Source organism: Phragmites australis, chromosome 21 (assembly GCF_958298935.1).
Source record: "Phragmites australis chromosome 21, lpPhrAust1.1, whole genome shotgun sequence".
Lineage (NCBI taxonomy): Eukaryota > Viridiplantae > Streptophyta > Magnoliopsida > Poales > Poaceae > Phragmites > Phragmites australis.
In genome coordinates, this window is record NC_084941.1 from 20321063 (window position 1) to 20343606 (window position 22544).

Sequence of the window (22544 nt, forward strand, 5' to 3'; positions counted from 1 at the left end):
GGGTAATATTATCACCCGTCACCTATGACTTATATGTATAGGCCGAGTCAAAATAAAAGGTGACGGGTAATATGATCATCCTTCACCTATGACTTGTTTGTATATAACCATAGCTAGTCCCCCGCGCGCAGTCTCATTTTGCCTAAGTCTTTTTGCCTGCGAGCACATAAAGCTAGGGTTCGTCGTCGCTGTCGCCGTTGCCCACCACAACGAGCCGCGCCGTCCACCCATCGCCCATCGCCCCGTTGCCTGTAGCCGTCCGCCCGTCGCCCTGTCACCGTCCACCCAGTGCCCGTCGCCCGTCACCCCATCGCCCGTCGCTCCATGTACGTCTCTCTCCTTCCCCCTTTCTTTGAACTTTTTGAATTGTAGGATGAACCGAATGTTTGTATATGTGGAGAATTACAAAGTACGACATTGCAGTAATAATGTGTGGACCATGTATATCCAGTGGACTTGCAGTAGAGCCAACCTGAATGTTTGTATATGTGGAGAATTACAAAGTACGACATTGTCATGTTTGTTCATACCGATAGAGTTGTGGAACAGATGCATAGATACAGAGCAATTTAGGTGACAACAAACATTAGAAGAATCCCAAAGCATGCTCCCCCACAACTGTCACCTGGCATATGTACTTAGCTAATATCTTGCATTTTTTTTTCTTTTGGAGATTACGTAAATTTCTTAATTTCTTCATAATGCAAATATCGACTACATAAGAAGTGTATTTCGGTATGTTATGGACATATACGATATTACAGGGATACAATGATCTCTAGAATCAATCCATGGAATACAATGATCTCTAGGACCAATTACAGAGATACAATGATCTCTAGGATATACACAAGTTAGGAAAGAAATAATGCCATTAACATCCCCCCCCCCCCCCGCAGTCTCAGCGGGAGACAGTCAGACACAGAGACTGATCCTAAAATCGAGAAAAAGCTGAGTCGGCAACCCCTTTGTCATGATGTCGGTGAACTGGGGACTAGATGGCACATGCAAGATGCGGACATACCCTATAGAAACCTTTTCCCACACAAAGTGGATGTCGATTTTGATGTTCTTGGTTCGGCGATGTTAGACGGGGTTGGAAGACATATAGACCGCACTCGCGTTGTTTCAATAGACAAGAGTGGTAGACTGTAGGGGCAGATGAAGCTCCTAGAGCAACTAACAAAGCCAACAGCATTCAGCGATGGCGTGGGCAACTGCACAATACTCTGCTTCTGCGCTAGAGCAAGAGTTGATGGTCTGCCGCTTGGACGACCAGGAGACAAGGTTGTCACCCAAGTAGACGCATAAGCCAGACATTGAGTGACGAGAGTCCGAACAGCAAGCCCAATCCGCATCGGAGTACGCAGTGAGAGAGGTAGTGGGAGTAGCATGCAAATGAAGACCGAATCTAAGAGTGCCCTTCACGTATCACAAAATGTGCTTGATGAGCACAAGATGCGGCTCTCGAGGAGCATGCATGTGAAGACACTTGCTGGACGACGTATGAGATGTCAAGGCATGTTAGAGTTAAGTACTAAAGAGCCCCATCGAGGACACGGTATCCAACTGTGGTGGAAAACTTGGACTGAGTGTCCACTAGAGTCATGGTCGAGTGATAGTCAACCATGCTGGCACGCTGAAGGAGGTCGACGGTGTACTGACGCTGAGAGAGAAAGAGGCTTGCTGACAACCGGGTCATAGAGATGCCGAGGAAGAAGTGGAGATCACCGAGATCCGTCATTGTGAATTCACCATGTAGACGACGAGTGATATGGGAGATGAGCTCGGTGGAGGAGGCATTGATGATGATGTCGTCCACGTACAGCAGCAGGTATGAAACATCAACACCATCACTGAGCATGAATAGGGACATTTTGGAGAGAGACGCCACAAACCCCAAGGTGCAGGCGTATGTGACGAACCGCTGGTACCAGACGTGAGGCACCTGCTTGAGGCCGTAGAGAGACTTCTAAAGACGATAGACGTGCTGAGGGTGAGACACGACGATGAAACCAGATGGCTGTTCGCAAAATACCATCTCATCAAGGGTGCCATGAAGAAAGGCGTTCTTGACATCGAGTTGTCGAATCGGCCATGAGTGAGAGGCTACGATGCTCAACACAACCTGAATAGTCATCTGCTTCACAACTGGGCTAAAAGTCTCGTCGTAGTTGATGCCCAGTTGTGAGAATAGCCAGGACGACCCGTCGAGCCTAGAACCACATGAGCGACCCATCGAAATGGAACTTGTGCTTGAACACCCATTTGTCATAGATGATATTGGCGTTGGGAGGACGAGGGACGAGAGTCCATGTCCCATTATTGAGAGCATAATACTCTTCAGTCATTGCTTGTCCTGGAGCATGGCACGATATGTCTTAGGCATAGGAGAGACTTCACAGTGGATAGCCGAGAGATTGAGGTGATCCACTGGACGAAAAATCCCATCCTTCGCCCGAGTACACATGTGATGCAAGCTGGTAGATGACCGAGCAGGTGGCGGAGGCACCCGGTAAGCTGCAGCAGCTTGATGACAGGTGCTGAGGTAGTGGTTGGAGAGGGGCTCAGACCAACCTACGATGTGCCCAAACCTCGTGGAGACCGAGATGGCAATGTGGTATGCGCCTGGTCAGTGGGCGACTGGCACGATCGAGGAGACACCGCCCCTGACCGAGGTGGGTTGGTCGAGATAGCAGGCACACCACGTGTGTGTGCACCGGCATGAACACGAGGTGCAGGAATATCTGGTGCAGGAGAGTCATGCAAAAAACCCATCGAGCGAGCCACAGATTGTAGCGGTAAGTGTGGCAAGGCATACGGAAAAATGGACTCATTGAAAACCACATGGAGAGATACAATGACCCATCGTATGATGGGATTGTAGCAGCAGTAACCCCGATGAGAGGAAGGGTACCTGAGGAAGACGCATGCTACTAAGCAAGGCTGGAGTTTATTAGAGGTGGTGGCAGATGTATTTGGGTAGCAAAGACAGACAAACACACGGAGATGATCGTAGGATGGAGTAGTGCCATGGAGCTTGAAGTATGGGGTCACCGAGCCAAGGGATTTACAGGGATGGTGATTGAGTAGATATGTCGTGGCGGCAAGGGCCTCAGCCCAAAAGGATTGTGGCAAGTGCGACTGGAGAAGAAGAGTGTGCTTGGTGTCATTGATAATCCAAATGGCACGTTTGACCTTGCCATTTTGAGGGGACGTGTAGGTACATGAAAGGCGAAGCACAATGCCGTTGCAATCGAAGAAAGCAGTGGTCATGGAGTTGACAAATTCTTTGCCATTATCTGTCTGTAAAGCACGGATAGAAACGTTAAATTGGGTATGAACATATGCAAAGAACTTTTCAAGTGTAGCAAGGACAAACGACTTGGTGTGGAGGGAAAAAACCAATAAAAGTGAGATTAATCATCCATGATAACTAGATAGTATTGATAGCCAGAGATGCTCATAATAGGAGATGTCCATAAGTTGCAATTAATTAAATCAAAAGCGGCACAAGACGTAGAAGTGGAACTAGCAAAAGGCGACAAGGCCGATACTGTCCGAAGATGGTGACATCGCATCGACCTGGATCGGTGCCGGCTAGTAGAGGGGAGCGGTTGTTGTCGTAATCACCTACTGCGAGTGAGCGTTGAGAATGCCAGCGCCATGGCTCGGAGTGACCCACATATTGGACCCTGGATTGAAGCAGACTGAGACCAATGGGCATGGGCACTGAGGACCCCGAGTTACCGCCATAGTTGCTCTTGGAAGGGTTGTTGTTGCCCTTTTTCTTTCCCTTGCCCTTGTTCTTGTCGACAGAGGAATCTGAATCACGACAGTTCGAGCCGGAGCACAGTGGCGATCGGGGGGCGTTGGAGAGGAGCGTCGTGGTAGCTGCGACCTTGGCTGAGTACGCGAGGCACATCTCCTCGTCAAGGAGCATCAAGCGTGCCTTGGGGAAAGACGACAGTGTTGTTGACATGGAGATGAAGGAGGCGGCCTGGGATAGGCGCGGGTTGAGGCCGCGTAAGATGTTAAGGACGAGGAGACGGTCATCAACGGTGGAGCCCGCATTGCGAAGGGCATCGACAAGTCTCTTATGTTCCTTGCAATAGGCGGTGATTGAGAGGTCACCCTGTTAAAGCCCGTGGAATTCTTGAAGAAGAACAATGGAGCGGCTCTCCTTGTTGTCGCAGAATAGATCTTTGGTAGCCACCCAAAGAGAATGAGCAGTCACGTCATTGGTGAGGATAATGTTGAGGGTGTTGGTACCGATGGAGTTGTACATGGCGGAGAGGAATGTGCAATCGTCTTGGACCCAGACGGGGTTGTCAGGGGCAGCAGCGATGGTGCCATCAACGTAGTGGAGCAGACCGTGGCGACCAAGGAGGGCATGAAGGAAGATGTTCCACTTCGTGAAGTTGCCAATGTCGAGGTCTAGAAGGACCAAGAGCGGCGCGCGACTGGCTCCTGTGAACCCAGCAGCACTCGAGATGGACAAGGGTGCAAGGGTGCTAGTGGTGGTGGAGCCGAGAGGAGCAGCCGAGGAAGAGATCATGGTGGGCAGAGTCACCATTGTGGGTAGCTAGAGGTGGGCGCCAACGGTGGAAAGGACCGACGGCGGTTCTTAGGATGGAGAGGTCTAGGAATCCTAATACCATGAAAGAGTGCAGCAGAAGGATAGAATTTGGTGGAAGCCACTCACGGCAAGTAGCCGGGGTTCCATTTATATAAACTCAAGAGAACAATTACAGGGATACAATGATCTCTAGGATCAATCTATGGAATACAATATCTCTAGGAACAATTAAAGGGATAAAATGATCTCTAGGATATAAACAAGTTAGGAAACAAATAATGTCACTAACAACCACGTTGCCCTGGCGGTTCTCCTCGGTGGACCATCCATGGATCCACCACGCCCAAGCCGTGCCATCGGCACCTATGGCGTCTTGCACGGCCTCAAAGTAGTTCAACCCGCTAGGTACGTACATGTAGACATAGATGTACATGTCGTGATCTTATGATGTAGCAGTAGCACCTAGGAGCAGGTAGCAAGTGCCTCGATTATTCTGAAGCATCTTGGCTTCTTGGCACTCCCACAAGCACTAATTGCAAAGGTTGGTTTTTTTCTCCTTTTGCTCTTAAAGATTTCGGTGAAAGTGAAAATTTAGGGTAATACACGCAACTTCACATCCACTTGTACACATGTGGCTAATCCTATCCGTCTATTTCTCTCGTCTGATATTTATTCATCTGTTGATTCCCTCACATATCCTATGATTTTTTTACCTATCCCTCTAGCATGAATTTCAACGTAAATGAACGTTCGTGATAAGCTATACGTACGCATCCACTGTGAAAAATTTTCCTCCCGAAAATTTGTTGTATTAGCATGGGCAGCAGGACTCCCAGATTCGACGACAGTAGCAGTAGCAATTTTGGATACAAAACTAAAATATAATCTGTACTGATTTATATAGTACCTTTGACAGCAAAAGTAACAGGTATTCATGAACTTTGTAAGGGGGGTGATCCTAGTTAGGAAAGATGATTCTTCATTCATAACTTTGAGAGAGACACCGAAAGAAATGACATCACTTTGCGTGTGTCCATGTGCTAAGGAACCTCTAACTCAATAATGGCTGGCTCTCACTAGTAACTGGAACTGGACTTAGCCATGCTAACTACTCTCGATGCACCTAACCCCTCCCTCTGGTCCAATGATCCATTTTGGCATTTTGCCATTGCTCCCTCTCGCTTTCTCCCGTTTATTTTTTTTTTCTTTCTCATGCGTGTCTTACAGAAGAGAGGACAATCTAATCAGGAAATTAAGGACCTGCCCAACTCTATCCAAAAGAAATTTGTTTCTTCCTTTTTTTTCTCTGCAGGGAAAATTCCTTTCAGAAGATACAATGGAGGTAGAATTACGTCAAGATACCCGATGAACATCGGACCACGGTGAAAATGTACTTTTGGAAATACTTATAACAAAAAACATATTGCAGCATGACTTCAATCAAACACATCACTGGATTGGAGTACCATCGCTTCGAAAACCTGCAAACATATAAAAAACTCCATACCTTATCGGGACTAATGGCGACGACAACGAAGATGAGAACGATATTTCCACTTGCCCACTCACTAGATTGCCCAGAATTCGCCTTGCGTTGGACTCAAAGGCACCCTCCTCCTCTTGGCCAACTTAACAACGACTGGTGACCACTGTACATCCAATTAAGCTTGGCTTGGCTTGATTGACCCATAAATTGCTTTCAAAAGTTGAGGGGCAAAGATGCTAATTACAGAGACTAGATAGGCACAAGCAGGGACCTGCATGTAATAACAGGTAGTTTAGGGTGGTGGGAGAAAAAATAATAAAATTCCCCAGCTGCCCCTGTGTGGCTGACTGCTACGCCACTGCTAATGCTCTGCTCTGCTCTTTTTATTAAATATAAACCTGTAGGCATGATGCACCTCTCATTACTGATACGTAATGCTACGCTCAAGACGGTTAATTTACTTGGACGTTCTTGTCGCATCCTAACAAGATATATCTCAGAAAGTACGTCTTTGAAATAATATATCCATTAGATTTTGCAAGAATAACAGAGAGAAATTAAGTGAACATACATTAGACTCATTAGAGACAATTTTTTTCAGACCATGCTAACGTCAAAAACGGCCTATACACACGGATTCAAGTGTCATCAGATGAATAAAAGTTAGCTGATCACCTGAGAGATTTTAAAATATAACATTGAAATTCACGTGCCTTTTAAGATTTAACATCATGACCCACATGCGATGACTCAGAGTGACCCCGCATATTTTTATGATAGTCGAAAGTCACATAAATTTCAATGTTATATTCTAAATATTTCACCCTGCATAAGCTTACCACCTTGCAAACCCCCTGCTACCGCATCAATCCCAGCTGTAACGTGGAATCACAGACACTAGTGAACATACAGCATCTAATCGATCTAGGCTAGTTGTAGGTTGCACTTGCACCCTGGGTCGGTGAAACAGAAATTTCACGGTGGAATTTTGGAGCAGCGGTCGGTGCTGGACCGCAGCAGAGTTTGTAAAGCTGTAGCATGTGCTGGACCATGCGCATCACGACGCATGAATGTTCGTAAGGTGTGTCCGGAGGTCGGCTGTGCATGCACAGCGGACACACGCGGCGTCAAGCGTGAGACGTGACGCACTGCTAGCTAACCGCCAACCGGCCGGCGTGATGGGCAGCCATCAATGAAGTGCTCATCTCCGGTCGGCGTGATGGGCAGCCATCAATGAAGTGCTCATCTCCGATGTGCATCTCGTGCGCGACCACGACTGCATTCGCAGCGTAGAGCATCAAAAATGCTCAGTGAGCGAGATCGCGCGCCCGATGGCCTCTGTAGTTTCGTCCTAGTACAGTGCTCGATCGATGTTTCTAGGGATCACGATGCGCATGGTCCAGCACATGCTACAGCTTTGCAAACTACGGAGGATATGAAGGAAGATGTTTCACTTCGTGAAGTTGCCAATGTCGAGGTCGAGGAGGACCGGGAGCGGTGCGCGACTGGCTCCTATGAGCCCAGCAACACCGAGATGGACAGGGGTGTAAGGGTGCCGATGGTGGTGGAGCCGAGAGGAGCAAACGAGGAAGAGATCGTGGTGGGTAGAGTCACCATTGTGGGTAGCTGGAGGTGGGCATTGACGTTGACGGTTCTTAGGATGGAGAGGTCCAGAAAAGGAATCCAAATACCATAAAAGAGTGCAACGAAAGGATAGAATTTGGGAGAAGCCACACACGATAAGGAGCCAGAGTTCCATTTATATAAACTAAAGAGAGCAATTACAAGGATACAATGATCTCTAGGATCAATCTACGGAATACAATGATCTCTAGGATATAAACAAGTTAGGAAACCAGTAATGTCACTAATAACCACGTTGCCCTGAAGGTTCTCCTCGGCGGACCATCCATGGATCCACCACACCCAAACCGTACATGTAGACATAGACGTACATGTCGTGAGCTTATGATGTAGCAGTAGCAGTAGCATGAGCAGGTAGCAAGTGCCTCGGTTATTCTGAAGCATCTTGCCTTCTTGGCACGCCCACAAGCATTGCAAAGGTTGATTTTTTTCTACTTTTTTTGCTCTTAAAATTTTTGGTGAAGTTTAAGTAAAAATTTAGGTAATACATGCAACTTCACATCTACTTGTATACACATGGCTAATCCTGTCCGTCTATTTCTCTCGTCAAATATTTATTTATCTATTGATTTCCTCACATACCCTATGATTTTTTCATATATCCCTCAAGCACGAATTTCAATATAAATACACTGTAAAAAATTTTCCTCCACAAAATTTGTTGTATTAGCATGGGAAGCAGGACTCCCAGATTCGACAAAAGTAGCAATAGCAATTTTGGATACAAAACTACAATTCTGAAATATGTGTCCCTTTCTGCTATAATTTGAAACCTGTCGCTTCAGGCATAATCTTAAAGTTGATTATCATTTCTGCCATTGTTTTGGATGGTTACTGCAACCTAAATTATCTCCTTTTCATGCATTACAATTTTGTAGGGGAGGATTTAGCAAATGATCTGGACTGATCAATGACGAGGATGAGCTGTAGTCCGACTGCGAGGGAAGAATATGTTGGAACTAATCTTGATACGTAGTGACAAGCTAGCTGCTCTGTCTATAAAAACGCTCGGACCATGGCCATGGCAGCAACACAGCTCAAATTCGCATCAGCGTATTGTAGTGTAACGGTAGCACTCTCCTTCCTGCTGGCTTCAACGATGGTCATGGCAGCAACCTTAACTAGGTTTGGGTTTGGATATCCGCCATGCAAACCAAATGCTCTTAGTAGCTACTGCTACTGCAAGCCAGCAACAAGAACAGCAGCTGGTAATGGTTTCCTAGCGATGGGTCGCAGCAGCTGGTACGTATGTAGTTTCGAAAAAAAGATGAAATAATACAGCACAGCACAGCAACCGCGAAGTGTAGTTTAATGACATGTTGATGCAGACTAGTTGTGTTGCGTGGTTACATATTGACGATCGAAACTGTTCGTGCTGAGTCCATGCATGCAGGAGATGCAGGGTTACTACTACGAGCAGAGAGATTATGGCCGGACGCCGGCGAGAGAAGAAGGAAGAGGAGGAGGTGGAGGAAGAATGGCGGAGCTACCTGGCGCCGGAGAGGCTGGAGGTGCTGACGCAAATGGAGCCGTGGGTGGAGGAGCACGTGCTGCCGCTGCTCAAGCCGGTGGAGGCGTCGTGGCAGCCGTCCGACATGCTGCCGGACCCGGCGGCTCTGGGCAGCGACGGCTTCCACACGGCGTGCCTCGAGCTCAGCGCGCGCGCGGCCGGCGTGCCGGACGAGCTCCTGGTATGCCTCGTGGCCAACATGGTGACGGAGGAGGCGCTGCCCACATACCCGAGCGTGCTGAACCGCTTCGAGGCCGTGCGGGACGCCACGGGCGCCGACGGCACGGCCTGGGCGCGTTGGATCCGCGGGTGGTCCGCAGAGGAGAACCGCCACGGCGACGTGCTCAACCGCTACATGCACCTCTCGGGCCGCTTCCACATGCGCGAGGTGGAGCGCACCGTGCAGCGCCTCATCCGCTCCGGGATGGTCGTGCACGCGCCGGCGAGCCCGTTCCACGGCTTCGTCTACGTCGCGTTCCAGGAGCGCGCCACGGCCATCGCGCACGGCAACACGGCGCGTCTCGTGGGCGCGCGCGGCGCTGGCGACGAAACGCTCGCGCGCATCTGCGGCACCGTCGCGGCAGACGAGAAGCGGCACGAGGCCGCGTACACCCGCGTCATGGGGAAGCTCTTCGAGGCGGATCCGGACGGTGCCGTGCGCGCGATGGCGTACATGATGCGGCGCCGGATCGACATGCCGACCGCGCTCATCAGCGACGGCGGCCACGCCGACTTCTACGCCCGCTTTGTTGCCATCGCGCAGCAGGCCGGAACGTACACTGTGTCCGACTACCGTGGCATCCTGGAGCACCTGATAAGGCAGTGGGGCGTGGAGGACCTCGCGGCGGGGCTCTCCGGCGAGGGGAGGCGCGCACGGGACTACTTGTGCGCGTTGCCGCGGAAGATCCAGAGGATGGAGGAGAGGGCCCATGATAGGATAGCCAAGGCCCAAAACAAGCCCACCCATATCCCGATTAACTGGATCTTTGATAGGCCCATCAGTGTCGTTCTACCCTAATCCTCTATGGAGTAGTACTATCACTACCGGAAACGATGTGTATACCGAGTACCTACATGTATACCGAGTGCATTATATCGGGCACTTGGCAAACAGCCACCTACGCCGAGTGCCCGACTAACGCACTCGGCAAATAACTAAGCACTTGGTAAATACCTCAACAAACACTCGGCAAACAACAGCACTCGGTAAATACCTCAACAAACACTTGGCAAAATAGAGAAAAAACACTCGACGAATTCGGGCACTCGGCAAACAACGCGCCACGTGTCCCTCCGTTCGGCGGCTGACGGCGAGTCGCCCCATTGCCGAGTGTCGTCTAACGGACACTTTTATGTTTGCCGAGTGCCCGATATGAAGCACTCGGCAAAGATTTTTTTTCTTTGTTTTCTTTTTGGTTTCCTTTTGTTCTCTTTTCTTTATCGTAATAACAACCAACCAAAGGCCGCCACACATCGATTCCGGTACTACTACAGTACGGTTTAAGGATGATATTGTTATGAACTTGGAGTTAGAATTCAGTCGTGCTTCAAGATTGAGATGCAGCAGATGTGGACTCCTGGGAGCGGCCCTTGGAATCAGTTGTGCTCTGAAGGAGAATGACAATTCTTCTTCCTTGCCTTAAAAAACGAATTTCTCTGCTATATACTATCATTCCAGCTGTCATCCAGACAAAGAAGGAATTTTCAATGCTTGCCAAGTGAAAGAAGCAAAAGCAGATCAGCTTGACACATCAAGCTGCCCTTCTGATCTATGGGTTTTGCTTGGTTCATCGTTAAGTGCATCAGAGAAGGTAGCTGGTAGCATAGTGAGAAGTGGTGGAACAAAAAAGCGACTTCATTTGGCGATTCTTGGATGGATAACATGTTTGCTATGTTCCATCAAAATCTAACTTTATGGACAACTCTTTTTCATAAGAAATTATTTGATGGATATAAGTCAAATTTGATCTGCAAGTACATAAAATAACGAACAAAAATGGGTAGAAAAACATGAGACTTGCTATAGTGTCATGATATGATACGTAGAGGCTGAGATAAAAAATTGAGAAGGTTTCGCAAAAGTTGTCACGTACGATGCTTAGAAACCGAAGCATCTCCGAGGAAGAATCGTGGTTTCGAGAGGGAACGGATCAGGTTTGAAGCCGAAGTAACGTTTGAATCGTCGTTTGACCTAAACTTTTTCTACACTCAACATACAACATAGCATATTCGATGTTAAAATTTGGCATTTTTCTAGATCCGTTTGCTATTTTTAATTCATTAAGTGCATTTCTAGGCTTTTAATGGATATAAGTCAAATTTGATCTGCAAGTACATAAAATAATGAACAAAAATGGGTAGAAAAATCATATTCATGTTGTTGAGTCTATTTCTAGGCCTTACCCAAGAAATGAAAAGAAATTTGAAACATCTGGGCGGCAACACTCGACCAGCAACATGTAGCTTATTGGTTTTTTAATTCTAAAAAAAGCAAACGAAGTCAGAAAAACATAAGACTTGCCATAATACGTTGAGGCTGTGATAAAAAGTTGAGAAGGTTTCGCAAAAGTTGTCACGTACGATGCTTAGAAACCGAAACATCTCCGAGGAAGAATCATGGTTTCGAGTGGGAATGGATCAGGTTTGAACCTGAAGTGACGTTTGAATCGTCGTTTGACCTTGAAACTTTTTCTACACTCAACATACAATATAGCATATTCGATGTTAAAATTTGGCATTTTTCTGGGTCCGTTCGCTATTTCTAATTCATTAAGTGCATTTCTAGGCTTTTAATGGATATAAGTCAAATTTGATCTGCAAGTACATGAAATAATGATCAAAAATGGGTAGAAAAATCATATTCATGTTGTTGAGTCTATTTTTAGGCCTTACCCAAGAAATGAAAAGAAATTTGAAACATCTGGGCGGCAACACTCGACCAGCAACATGTAGCTTATTGGTTTTTTTAATTTAAAAAACAAACGAAGTCCGAAAAACATGAGACTTGCCATAGTGTCATGATATGATACGTAGAGGATGAGATAAAAAATTGAGAAGGTTTCGCAAAAGTTGTCACGTACGATGCTTAGAAACCGAAGCATCTCCGAGGAAGAATTGTGGTTTCGAGAGGGAACGGATCAGGTTTGAAGCCGAAGTGACGTTTGAATCGTCGTTTGACCTTAAAACTTTTTCTACACTCAACATACAACATAACATATTCGATGTTAAAATTTGGTATTTTTCTGGGTCCGTTTGCTATTTTTAATTCATTAAGTGTATATGTAGCTAAAAAAAAAATTTCAGGTGTTTGCCGAGTGTTCTTGCTTTCACACTCGGCAAAGTTGACACTCGGCAATTTACCGAATATAGGGTTTCCCCACCCCGCGCGTAAGGACAGATCGAAAACTATCCCGCGCGCGACTCCCCTCCTGCCGTCGCCGCCTCGGCCCGCCCCCACCCCCCCTCCGCCGCCGCCTCGGCCCGCCGCCGCCGCCACCGCCAGCGCCCCCGCGCCCCTCCACCGCCAGTGCCCCCGCGCCCCTGCCGCCTCGGCCCGCCGCCGCCGCCACCGCCAGCGCCCCCGCGCCCCTCCACCGCCAGTGCCCCCGCGCCCCTGCCGCCTCGGCCCGCCGCCGCCGCGCCCCTGCGGGCCGCCGCCGTCTCGGCCCGCGCCCCTCCGCCGCCAGCGCCGCCGCCCCCCCTCCTCCTCCGCCGCCACCTCGGCCCGCAGCCGCCGCCGTCACGCGCTGCCCAACGCCGCCTCCCCCGCACCGGCCAGCGCCACCCCGCGCCGCCCCCCTCCGACGCCCGGGTACAAGGTACCGCCACACGCCATGCGCCGTTGAAGCCATGTGCTCCTCCCTCCTCCGGCCACCCCCCTCCTCCGGACAGTATTGCTATGAGGACTTCATATGTGACTCATGTCATTGTGAGCATGTGTTGCTGGTAGCACATGAAGTAGATCATATGGAGTCCTCATGGCAATACTATCTGGGGAATGGGTTATGAAAGTTGATTCATATTTCAGTCTGGGTTGTCCTCTAATTAGTCTTTAGATGGTTGTATCATCCATATTTGTCATGCCTGTGTTGTTGTGTTGTTATGCCAGTTTTGCTATTTATTACAAAGGAGGTGCCGCCAAAATTTTGAATTTTGGCTAATTTAGGCTTTAGGATGTGCATGTCGCGTAACCTATGCGTCTCCCGTTTGAAAGAGTTATGGTTATAAATATGCAAGTCTTTGCATATCTATAACCGTAACTGTTTCGAGTTGTCCACATTTTTTGGACAGCCCGAGGATGTGTAGATTGGGTTCGTTTCAGTGCTCTACTCCAATCCGAGACAGAGTTTCGGCAACGTCTCCCCGTTGTTCTCCGGATACATATTCTCTTGGCTTGTTACCGAGGCGTGTATTTGGAGAACAGCGGGGAGGTGCTGCCGAAATTCTGTCTCGGATCGGAGTAGAGCATGGAAACGGACCAATCTACACATCGTCGGGTGGGATTAGGACCTATCTTTACCTATTAGATAGTTTGATGCATGCCGATTCCCTCTTTTGGTAAAACACAAATATTTGATGGAAATATTTAATTGTATAGGTAGATGAAATTGATTTTTATATTACTTGCTGAATAAAAAATATTATATGTGTATGTTTCCCAATATGTTAGAGGATGGATGATCGTGAGTGGATGTACACTGGCCGCTCTAGTCAGGGTTTTTTGACCGATGAATGGATCCAGAAGACCGATGCATTCTTGGAATTAGCATTTGCTAGGCCTAAGGGACCTCGTGGAACTTGGTGCCCCTGCAGTATTTGTGCAAACGCGCGTCAACAAACAAAGGAGGTCATGGGTCAACACCTTTGTAAGAATGGGTTTATGCCACACTATACCCGGTGGACCTACCATGGTGAGTCCGAACGTGCCAGAGAGGAGGTGGTGCGTCAACGCACCAACGACTATGATGTCAGGGTCGGAGACATGCTAGATGACTTTCATGACGCGCATTTTAATGAAGCACGTATGGAGGAAGTGCCGGAGTCAACCACAAAGGCCTTTTATGATATGTTGTCTACGGCGCAGCAACCCCTTCACGGGCATTCCAAGGTTTCTCAACTGGATGCCATCGGACGCCTAATGGCTATCAAGTCCCAGTTTAGCTGCAGCCGAGAAACCTTCGATGCAATGCTGACAGTTGTTGGTAGCCTTCTCCCGGAAGGTCACATTCTGCCAAAGAGCATGTACGAGTCGAAGAAAGTCCTCCGTGCACTTAAGATGCCATATGAGCAGATACATGCTTGTCCAAAGGGATGCATCTTATTTAGGAAAGAACACGCGGACGCAAAGTACTATGTGAAGTGCAATTCCTCTAGGTATCTTGAGGTAGACTCTGGTGATGGTCAGAAGAGGCAGCTCGCAATCCCCGTGAAGATCCTTCGGTATGTTCCATTCGTATCGAGATGACGCGCTGGTGACCGTGGACGATGGACCAACTGCTAGAGCACCCATTCCTGGCGATGTCACATGGACTTGAGAAAGAAAAAGGGAACACAACATGATATTTCTTCATAATTCTGCGATGGGTACTTAAAAGACTTGACTACTTTCGCTATAGATTTTACTAACAAAGCGATAGTCATAAAAAGAATAATCACCTCACGAAATGGAGTGTCATGTGCCAACCTAAAGAATAGGGTAGTTTAGGGATTCAAGACCTCAATGTTCAAAATTCTTTCTCTCCTCTGCAATCTGATACGAAATAAATACCTAGGATCGAAACCTTTGTCACAAGTTAAATGGAAACTTGGTGACTCCCTTTTCTAAGCCGGATTGAGAAAGGTGAAGCGACATTTATTTCATTTTGGAACCTTCAATATTAAAACTCTCAATTCAGGTTCGAGGAGGATTGATTATGGGCAAAATACTCAATCGGGGGGGGGGGGGGGGGTGAATGATTAGTGAAGCTAAATTCAAATTTTAATTCACCCTAACAAAATATTCAATTTAATCTTGAAATCAGTTTGGGGTGGAGTACTATCATATCACTAAAAGTGATGTCTAGAAAGATCCAACCATTGGAATTGCCCTCAAATGTTTACTATAAAATCTAGACAATCATGCAAAACTATTCCAATAAGAATTAGGTCAATCAGACCACTGGATCTAAAGATATGAAACAAAGAGAAACTATGATAGACTGTGATGAAATCATAACAAACCTAAATATCTCAATAATTATGAAAATTTGACCAACTAAATTTTTAGAGAGCTACCTTGATGCTGTAGGATGATTTTGGATGGATCAAACCAAAGCAAATTGCAACATAGAGCGGTCCACCAAAAATCACCATGAAACAATGAACACGAAAAAAACTTACAAAATTTGATTTTTATTGCATAGATAGGTTACAAGACGCATCTCTAAAGTATCCTTAAAAGTTTCCTAGTAAAACCTTAAAAACTAGACTAGTTTCCTCTAACCTCGCTCTCTATTTTCTGTTATGTCCTCTTGGCTTTGTTCCCATCTATCAGTATTGTTCGGCGTCGGCACCTATTTATCGGTGACAAACTATCATAGTACCCAACAAACAATCCAGATCAACTCCATCAGCCAATCAATTTCATCGGTCTACTCTGGCTCCTTGGCAGGCCATTCCACCAACTACCTCACAAGTCGCCAACCTGGGCCACACCGGTGAATGGGCCATAGCTCTGCTCCCACCCAACTGGTGTCTCATGGAGATTGGGTGATCAGTCTTGGCACTGATCTTCGCGATGTTCTTCTCCACTTGTGAGATGAGTTTGATGACTTTGGGATCCATCTTCATGTGTTAGCATTGAGTTTTGTTGCTTGTGAAAGCAAGATTCTTGGTGTCAGATGAGAAAGAAGTTTCCACCCTCATGTTTATTGTCATCTCATGATCGGTGATTTTGCCGAGCACTTGACTTGGAGTCATCTTCTTGATGTCATTGTTGTCGTAAATGATGGAGACTATCAACTTGTACTTTGGAAGAAGAGTTTGAAGTATTCTTCTCACCACTTGATCATCTTCAATTGGCATCAAACCTAACTCATTGATCTCATTAACAAGAATATTCAAATGAGAATATATGTTAATCACTTTTATAGGGTAGTTGCTTGATGTCATTGAACTTAGTAACAAGCACATGATATTTCTCATTACACAAATTCTTTATGCCTTCATGTATTTTAATGAGACTATTGTAAATATCATATGCATTGGTGAGAGAATTAACACGATTAAATACATCAACACATATAGATGATAAAATGATACTCTTGGCTAATGCATCTAATAGTCTCTCCTTGTTGGTGATGCGAGGTTTCATCCCTTCCTCGGTAACTCTCCAAACATCCAACCCTCGGGCTTGCAAATAACAAGACATTAGAATTTTCCAACGTGAAAGATTTATGCCATTGAATAGTGGAGCACTATGGGAATCCATCCCATCCCCGGACGTCACAACTCACTAAACGGTGAAACCTAACCGATCACAATGAGACTAAGGCTCAAATACCACTTGAATTGACAAAACCTTGTGAAAGGTATGAAGCTCTAACACAAATTAAAGAGCTAGATGTGAGCCCTAGCTCTAATACCAATTGTGAGGATCGCTGATGTCCTAAGAGAGAGGGTGAATTAGGACACTTAGAAACTATTCGGTTCCAAAGACTTCAAAAGATAAAACTATCTCAATTTCTATCTAAATGTGCTTTAGATTTATCTAGTGTGTCTACTCTACTGATCAAAGCGCTTGCAACCTATCTAAGAAGGTAAATTGCAAGTAAGTAAATGCGGAAACGTAAATAAGGTAGAGAGAGCAAACTCAACACAAGGAGTATTCCATGGTATCGATGGCATAAATATCACCCCTAGTCCACGTTGAAGCTCCACCAACGATATACTCCCGGTCGGCACCCTATCATGGCTATTGAGCCACCAAGTCATAAAAACAAGGCCTCAACCTGGATGAGTCGCCAAGCCACCAAGGTAAGACCTCACTACAAGCCTCTCTTTCGGTCCCTTGCCGCCGTGATAACTTCGGAGCTTGAGCCACTAGGGAAAGGGTATTCACGCCCCCGTACATGTGTCCTGCCGCCGCTCCACACCAAGTCGGAGGGTCAACAAGTTGCTGGCAAGTCACAAAGACTCTAAGGTTTTGACGTACCTCTCGATACATGGTTGAATCACTCCTTGATCCACTCTCTAGATAACAATCACCTGGCAACACTCCCTCTAGGCTTATAAACATTAATCACTCACTAATCTTGTGCTTAATTGTCATAGATGATCACTTTAAACACTTTGGTGCCTTGGATGTCTTCTTAAGTGTCTCTATGATTCTCTGGACTCTAGCAACCTCAAATGATTGAGTGGAGGGGTATTTATAGCCTCAAACCTTTCAACTAACTATTTTTTCAACGACTTCAGAACAGCTATTAACACCGGATAATCTGGTGAGAATAATAATACTAACACCAGATCATCCAATGAGCACACTCTCACAAACTAGCCGTTAGAACCCCCACTCAAGCCTCTATGAACGCTGGACACTCTGGTGTATAATTCATCTCCATTACCGGACTATCCGGTAAGTTATCCTGAACCATCTGAGCCTTTTCTTCTTCTCTGTGTAAATTACTCTGGTGTAAGTATTTGGTGCACATCACTTCATTACTGGACTATCCGGTGAGTTATCCTGAGCCAACTGAACCAATTTGAAACCCTCTCTGGAAATAATACTCCAGTGTACACAACATCCATCACCGGACCATCCGGTGCCTTGAACTTCATTCTTCAATACTTGGCACCCTCTCTATGTAAATTAGTCCATTGTTAAGCCTCTGGTGTGTACAACCCATACACCAGACCTTCCGTGTGTTGAACTCCTTTTGTCCCTTTACACTGTTCATTGTCCGGTGTGTGCAAAACATTGATCACGGACCATCCGGTCAGGCCAATCTTCCTGGAATTTCTCCAATTCAATCAAACTTTGTCTCGGGTGTGGTGGATTCTTCATATATTGCATTCATGAGACCTACTAACATATATTCTTGACAAACATATTGTGCGGCTCATAGCACATGCCAGCCGCGACGACGGGTACAAGTCAGCTAGGCTAAAAGTTCCCGCCAACTTGGTGGCCTCTGTAACGTAGCGCATGAAGGCGTTCCGGTCGCTAAACCGATGACCCATGATGGTATGCACCCCTGCGTCGTTAGCATACGAGGCGACTAGCTCGCTGAGGTTCACATCCGGAGTTGTCGCAGAGGAGATGGCTTGCACAAGTCGCATCACCTCCTCCTCACGGATGGCCCAGAAAGACTGAACACGCTTTGCACTTAGAAGCTCAACCATGCAGATTTTGCGAAGCTGCCGCCAGTGATCGCCGTACGGGGCTAGCACAATGTCATCGCCTTGTTTTCTTATGATCTTGACTGTTGTGGTCTGTGGCCTTGAGGCGAGGAAGGCATCATTGGTCTTCATGACCTCCTCGGCCGCCTCACGGGAGGAGGCAACAATGACAGAAGCTCGCCGAACTCAAGGAACATTAGAGGGCCATGGCGCCGCGACAGTTCGCGTAGAACACGATGCGGTTGTGCGCGGAGCATGTGGTGGAGGCTGCTGATTACCGGGAGCTTCCGGGGCCCCGGTGGGAGACCTAGGCCATCGTAACGGGAGCCAACGGAAGTTGTTTGAGATTTTATGAGGTAAAGTAGAGGGATAAGAGCGAGGATGCAGTAAACTAGAGGCTACCCACAAGACCACGTCTAATATTCACAAAGTCAAGTGATATTTGCTCGTATGCGGTAACAAAGACTCAAACTCAAAACCTCACAGCCTATACGTACGCATGAGCCATCTAACCATCCGGCTATTGTCCGTTCGCGAGGATGCAGTAGAAGACAGATGTGCTACCCATGGCTTGGGAATTTCGCTAGAACGAGTGGGTTCCAAAACGTCAATGCCTGTGCATATATATAGAGTAATGCTACGTCCAAGGTGGTTAATTTACTTGGACTTTCTTGTCGCATCCAAACAGAAATAGGAGTAGATACAGCGCTGGGTACGGATATTTCTGTCACAGTCCACAGCGGCCTGGCTGTTGTGTAGATTATCCGAACATCATTAAAAATGTGGCAAGAAGGTTTGGTTATGTTAGCAGCTCCAAGTGTCCATTTACCTAGCGCTATGCCTTTTCTACAAGGTCCCCCTCACGCCTCTCGTAAATCTGTTAGTACTCTCTGATGAAGGACCATGTTTGTCCGCTTAACCCCTGATCTATCGCCCACATTAAGGTATACAGTACATAAGCGTAATACGCTGTAATATCCAAAAACTTTCGAAGAACTTGAAAGGTGTACTAATGTATTTTATGACATACTAATTCAACAGTACTATTGATAATTTTCTATGTATGAATGACTAATACTTCTGTTCTCTAAAGAGCAGATATATTTGACCAGGAAATTTTGCATGTGCATGCTGCACGTACATCAGAAAAATATATGTTGTGCATTCGGTGTACAATCCAAAAATTAATGAAGACTAACAGTGAACCGTACTGATATATGTTGTACTACCATATTTTTAGTATAGATTTTCAAATCCTCAATACCAAACTCAACTAGTACAAAAATTATTTTGGAGACATCCAAGATGCCTTTCGATAGGGCTCTCAATACCAAACTCAACTAGTACAAAAATTATTTTGGAGACATCCAAGATGCCTTTCGATAGGGCTCAAATGACAAACCACTTAAACAGGTCTATACAGTTTCGGATCATCTGTAGAAATAAATTTTCATAATCGGATATTTATAACAGACGCCTATGCAAATAGTATTACACCAAAACACCTCATCAGTGCCGATTCAAAATCGTCATCAGTAACAGGTTTTAAACCGATACTGATTACTCGGCACTGATAGTCATTTACTATCAGTACCGGGTATGGAACCAGCACTGAAAATCACTATCAATGCCGGTTGAAGCTACCAACCGGTACTGATAGTCGGTCGCGATTCAACGTTTTTCAACCGAAAAAAGATTTAATTTTTTTTTCGTGACCAGAGACACTCGACTAGAGGCTGCCCAAAAGACCACACCCAATATTCGCAAAGTCACGTGATATTCGCTCGCATGCGGCAATAAAGACTCGAACTCAAGACCTCACAGCCTGTGCATACGCATAACCCCTCTAACCATCTCGGCTATCGCTGTTCGTAAGTATAGTAGCAAAATGAATCCTTTTGATATCTTCTGACTGAACGTTTGAATAGCTATTTGGATATCTCAAATAAAAAAGTGATCAACTATAAAGTTATAGATCTCGTCGAGAGCTACAATTTTCATATAACATTTTTCTCCATCCAACTTCGTGTGAAAAAGTTATGAATTTTTTAATGTGAGCTGTCATCGACCACTGCTGCAACTTTATTATAATTATTTGGGCATTTAAATAACCTCAAATTAAAAAATTTTCAACTACAAAGTTGTAGATCTCATCGATAGCTATAATTTTCATATAATGTGTTCCCCATCTGACTTTGTGTGAAAAAGTTATGAATTTTTTAAGATGAACTGTGACAGTAACAATTATCAGTGACGGTTCATAATTAGAACCAACACTGATACTGATTATCAGTGCCGATTCGTGGCTAGAATTGGGACTAATATATCAATGCCGGTTCGTGTCTAGAACCGGCACTGATACAGTCACTATCAGTGCCGGTTCGTGGCTGGAACCGGTATTGATAGTGACTATCAGTGCCGATTCATATCTTCTCAGCTGTTGTTCACGCACGGGAGTTTAAGAACCGGCACTAATACATCTTCCGTGCTGATTTTACTGTCAAATTGGCACTATGGATACTATATATATGGTGTTCTATAGTAGTATGGGATGGTTACCATAGGCGGTTTCTTATATAAATCGTATGTGTAAAAAATCATTTTAATAGGTGGTTTCTTATGTGAAGCCAGACGGGGATAAATTTTGTATAAAAATTGTAGGTCTTGACAAAATCTACAACTTTGTAGTTAAAAACGTTTTCAGTTGAAGTGATTCATATGTCCTTTGTAGTTAAAAATATTTTCATTTGAAGTGATTCAGATGTCCAAATAATCAATTGAACAGAAATCAAGCTATGACTATCATAAAAATCAGAGGGTGAAATATCAACCCCATTAATAGTTTGAGCCATATTCAAATGAGTTTGTCCAGAACCTTAAACCTTGGGAGGAGCAGACTAAGAATGATCATGCACAAGCCTCGAAAAGAAAGCACTCTTGAAATAGGTTTTGCCCCCACTAGTAAAGACAGAAGTAGAAATAGCTCCTTTTCCAGTATCAGTTTTAACCTTCTTAGGAGTCCTCTCATTAATATCAGACCCAAATGCATATTTTTCTTTATCATTATCAGAGGGGACAAGAACATATTCACTTTGACGTGGCTCATCCAAAGGATTTTCTCAGATTCATTTGAGGGATGATTACCACAGACGGGTTACATAAAAAGCCGTTTGTGTCGAACAATTATTTGGACATCTAACAAGATATATCTTAGAAAGTACATCCTTGAAATAATGTAGCCATTAGAAGGCACTGCATGTCTCAATTATATATCAGTCCTCCTCTACAATAACAAAATATTTTATCACATTAGATCATCTCTAACAGAATCTCTCTCTGATAACCGTTCTTTTTACAAAAGAATTCTAGTTCTCATTAGCACTCTAACGGGTTTTTTTCCCTGTTCCCATCACGAAGGGTTTCCCACATCTATTTCCTTCACCTTGAGATTCTCTCTTCTTTCTTTTCATGAATCTACTTTAAAGAAAGCTGTTGCAGATAGAGTGAAAATAAAGAAAATGAGAACGAGAAAAGAAATTAGAAACTTAATGAAATGAAAGAAATATAATTAGGATGATCTTGTTAAGTCGATCCATAACCACTAAAGCACCGATTAAAAAAATCAGCATGCATGCTACTAAAATCAAGCCCTGGAGGATCATGTGAAAACCCCTTTTAAATCATTATAGTTAGCAACCAACCACGATGTCGATCGATGCAAACTGACAAGATGCTTCCATTAACCATTTGTTAAGACTCTAATCAACTCGATCGACGAATCTATGAACTTTTTGCCTGGCGATCCACCGCGTGTATTAACAAGCTTCGTAACTAAAATATAATCTGTACTGATTTATATAGTACCTTTGACAGCAAAAGTAACAGGTATTCATGAACTTTGTAAGGGGGGTGATCCTAGTTAGGCAAGATGATTCTTCATTCATAAC

At 45.5% G+C, this 22544-nt stretch overlaps 1 protein-coding gene across 1 annotated transcript; it reads left to right on the plus strand.

The window, feature by feature from the left end:
• Positions 1-8750: 8750 nt before the first annotated feature.
• Positions 8751-10601, plus strand: LOC133903598 (acyl-[acyl-carrier-protein] desaturase 6, chloroplastic-like). The gene is made up of 2 exons (XM_062345018.1): positions 8751-8951; positions 9103-10601. Exons 1-2 carry the CDS (start codon positions 8809-8811, stop codon positions 10235-10237), a joined length of 1278 nt encoding a protein of 425 aa, XP_062201002.1. The 5' UTR covers positions 8751-8808; the 3' UTR covers positions 10238-10601.
• The last annotated feature ends 11943 nt before the right edge of the window (positions 10602-22544 follow it).

What these genes read in the sequence shown, in the direction of transcription:
- LOC133903598 (XM_062345018.1), top strand. Translation starts at nt 8,809, where the DNA reads ATGGTCATGGCAGCAACCTTAACTAGGTTTGGGTTTGGATATCCGCCA. An exon ending in GCGATGGGTCGCAGCAGCTG is followed by an intron (nt 8,952 to 9,102) that starts GTACGTATGTAG and finishes CCATGCATGCAG; the next exon opens with GAGATGCAGGGTTACTACTA.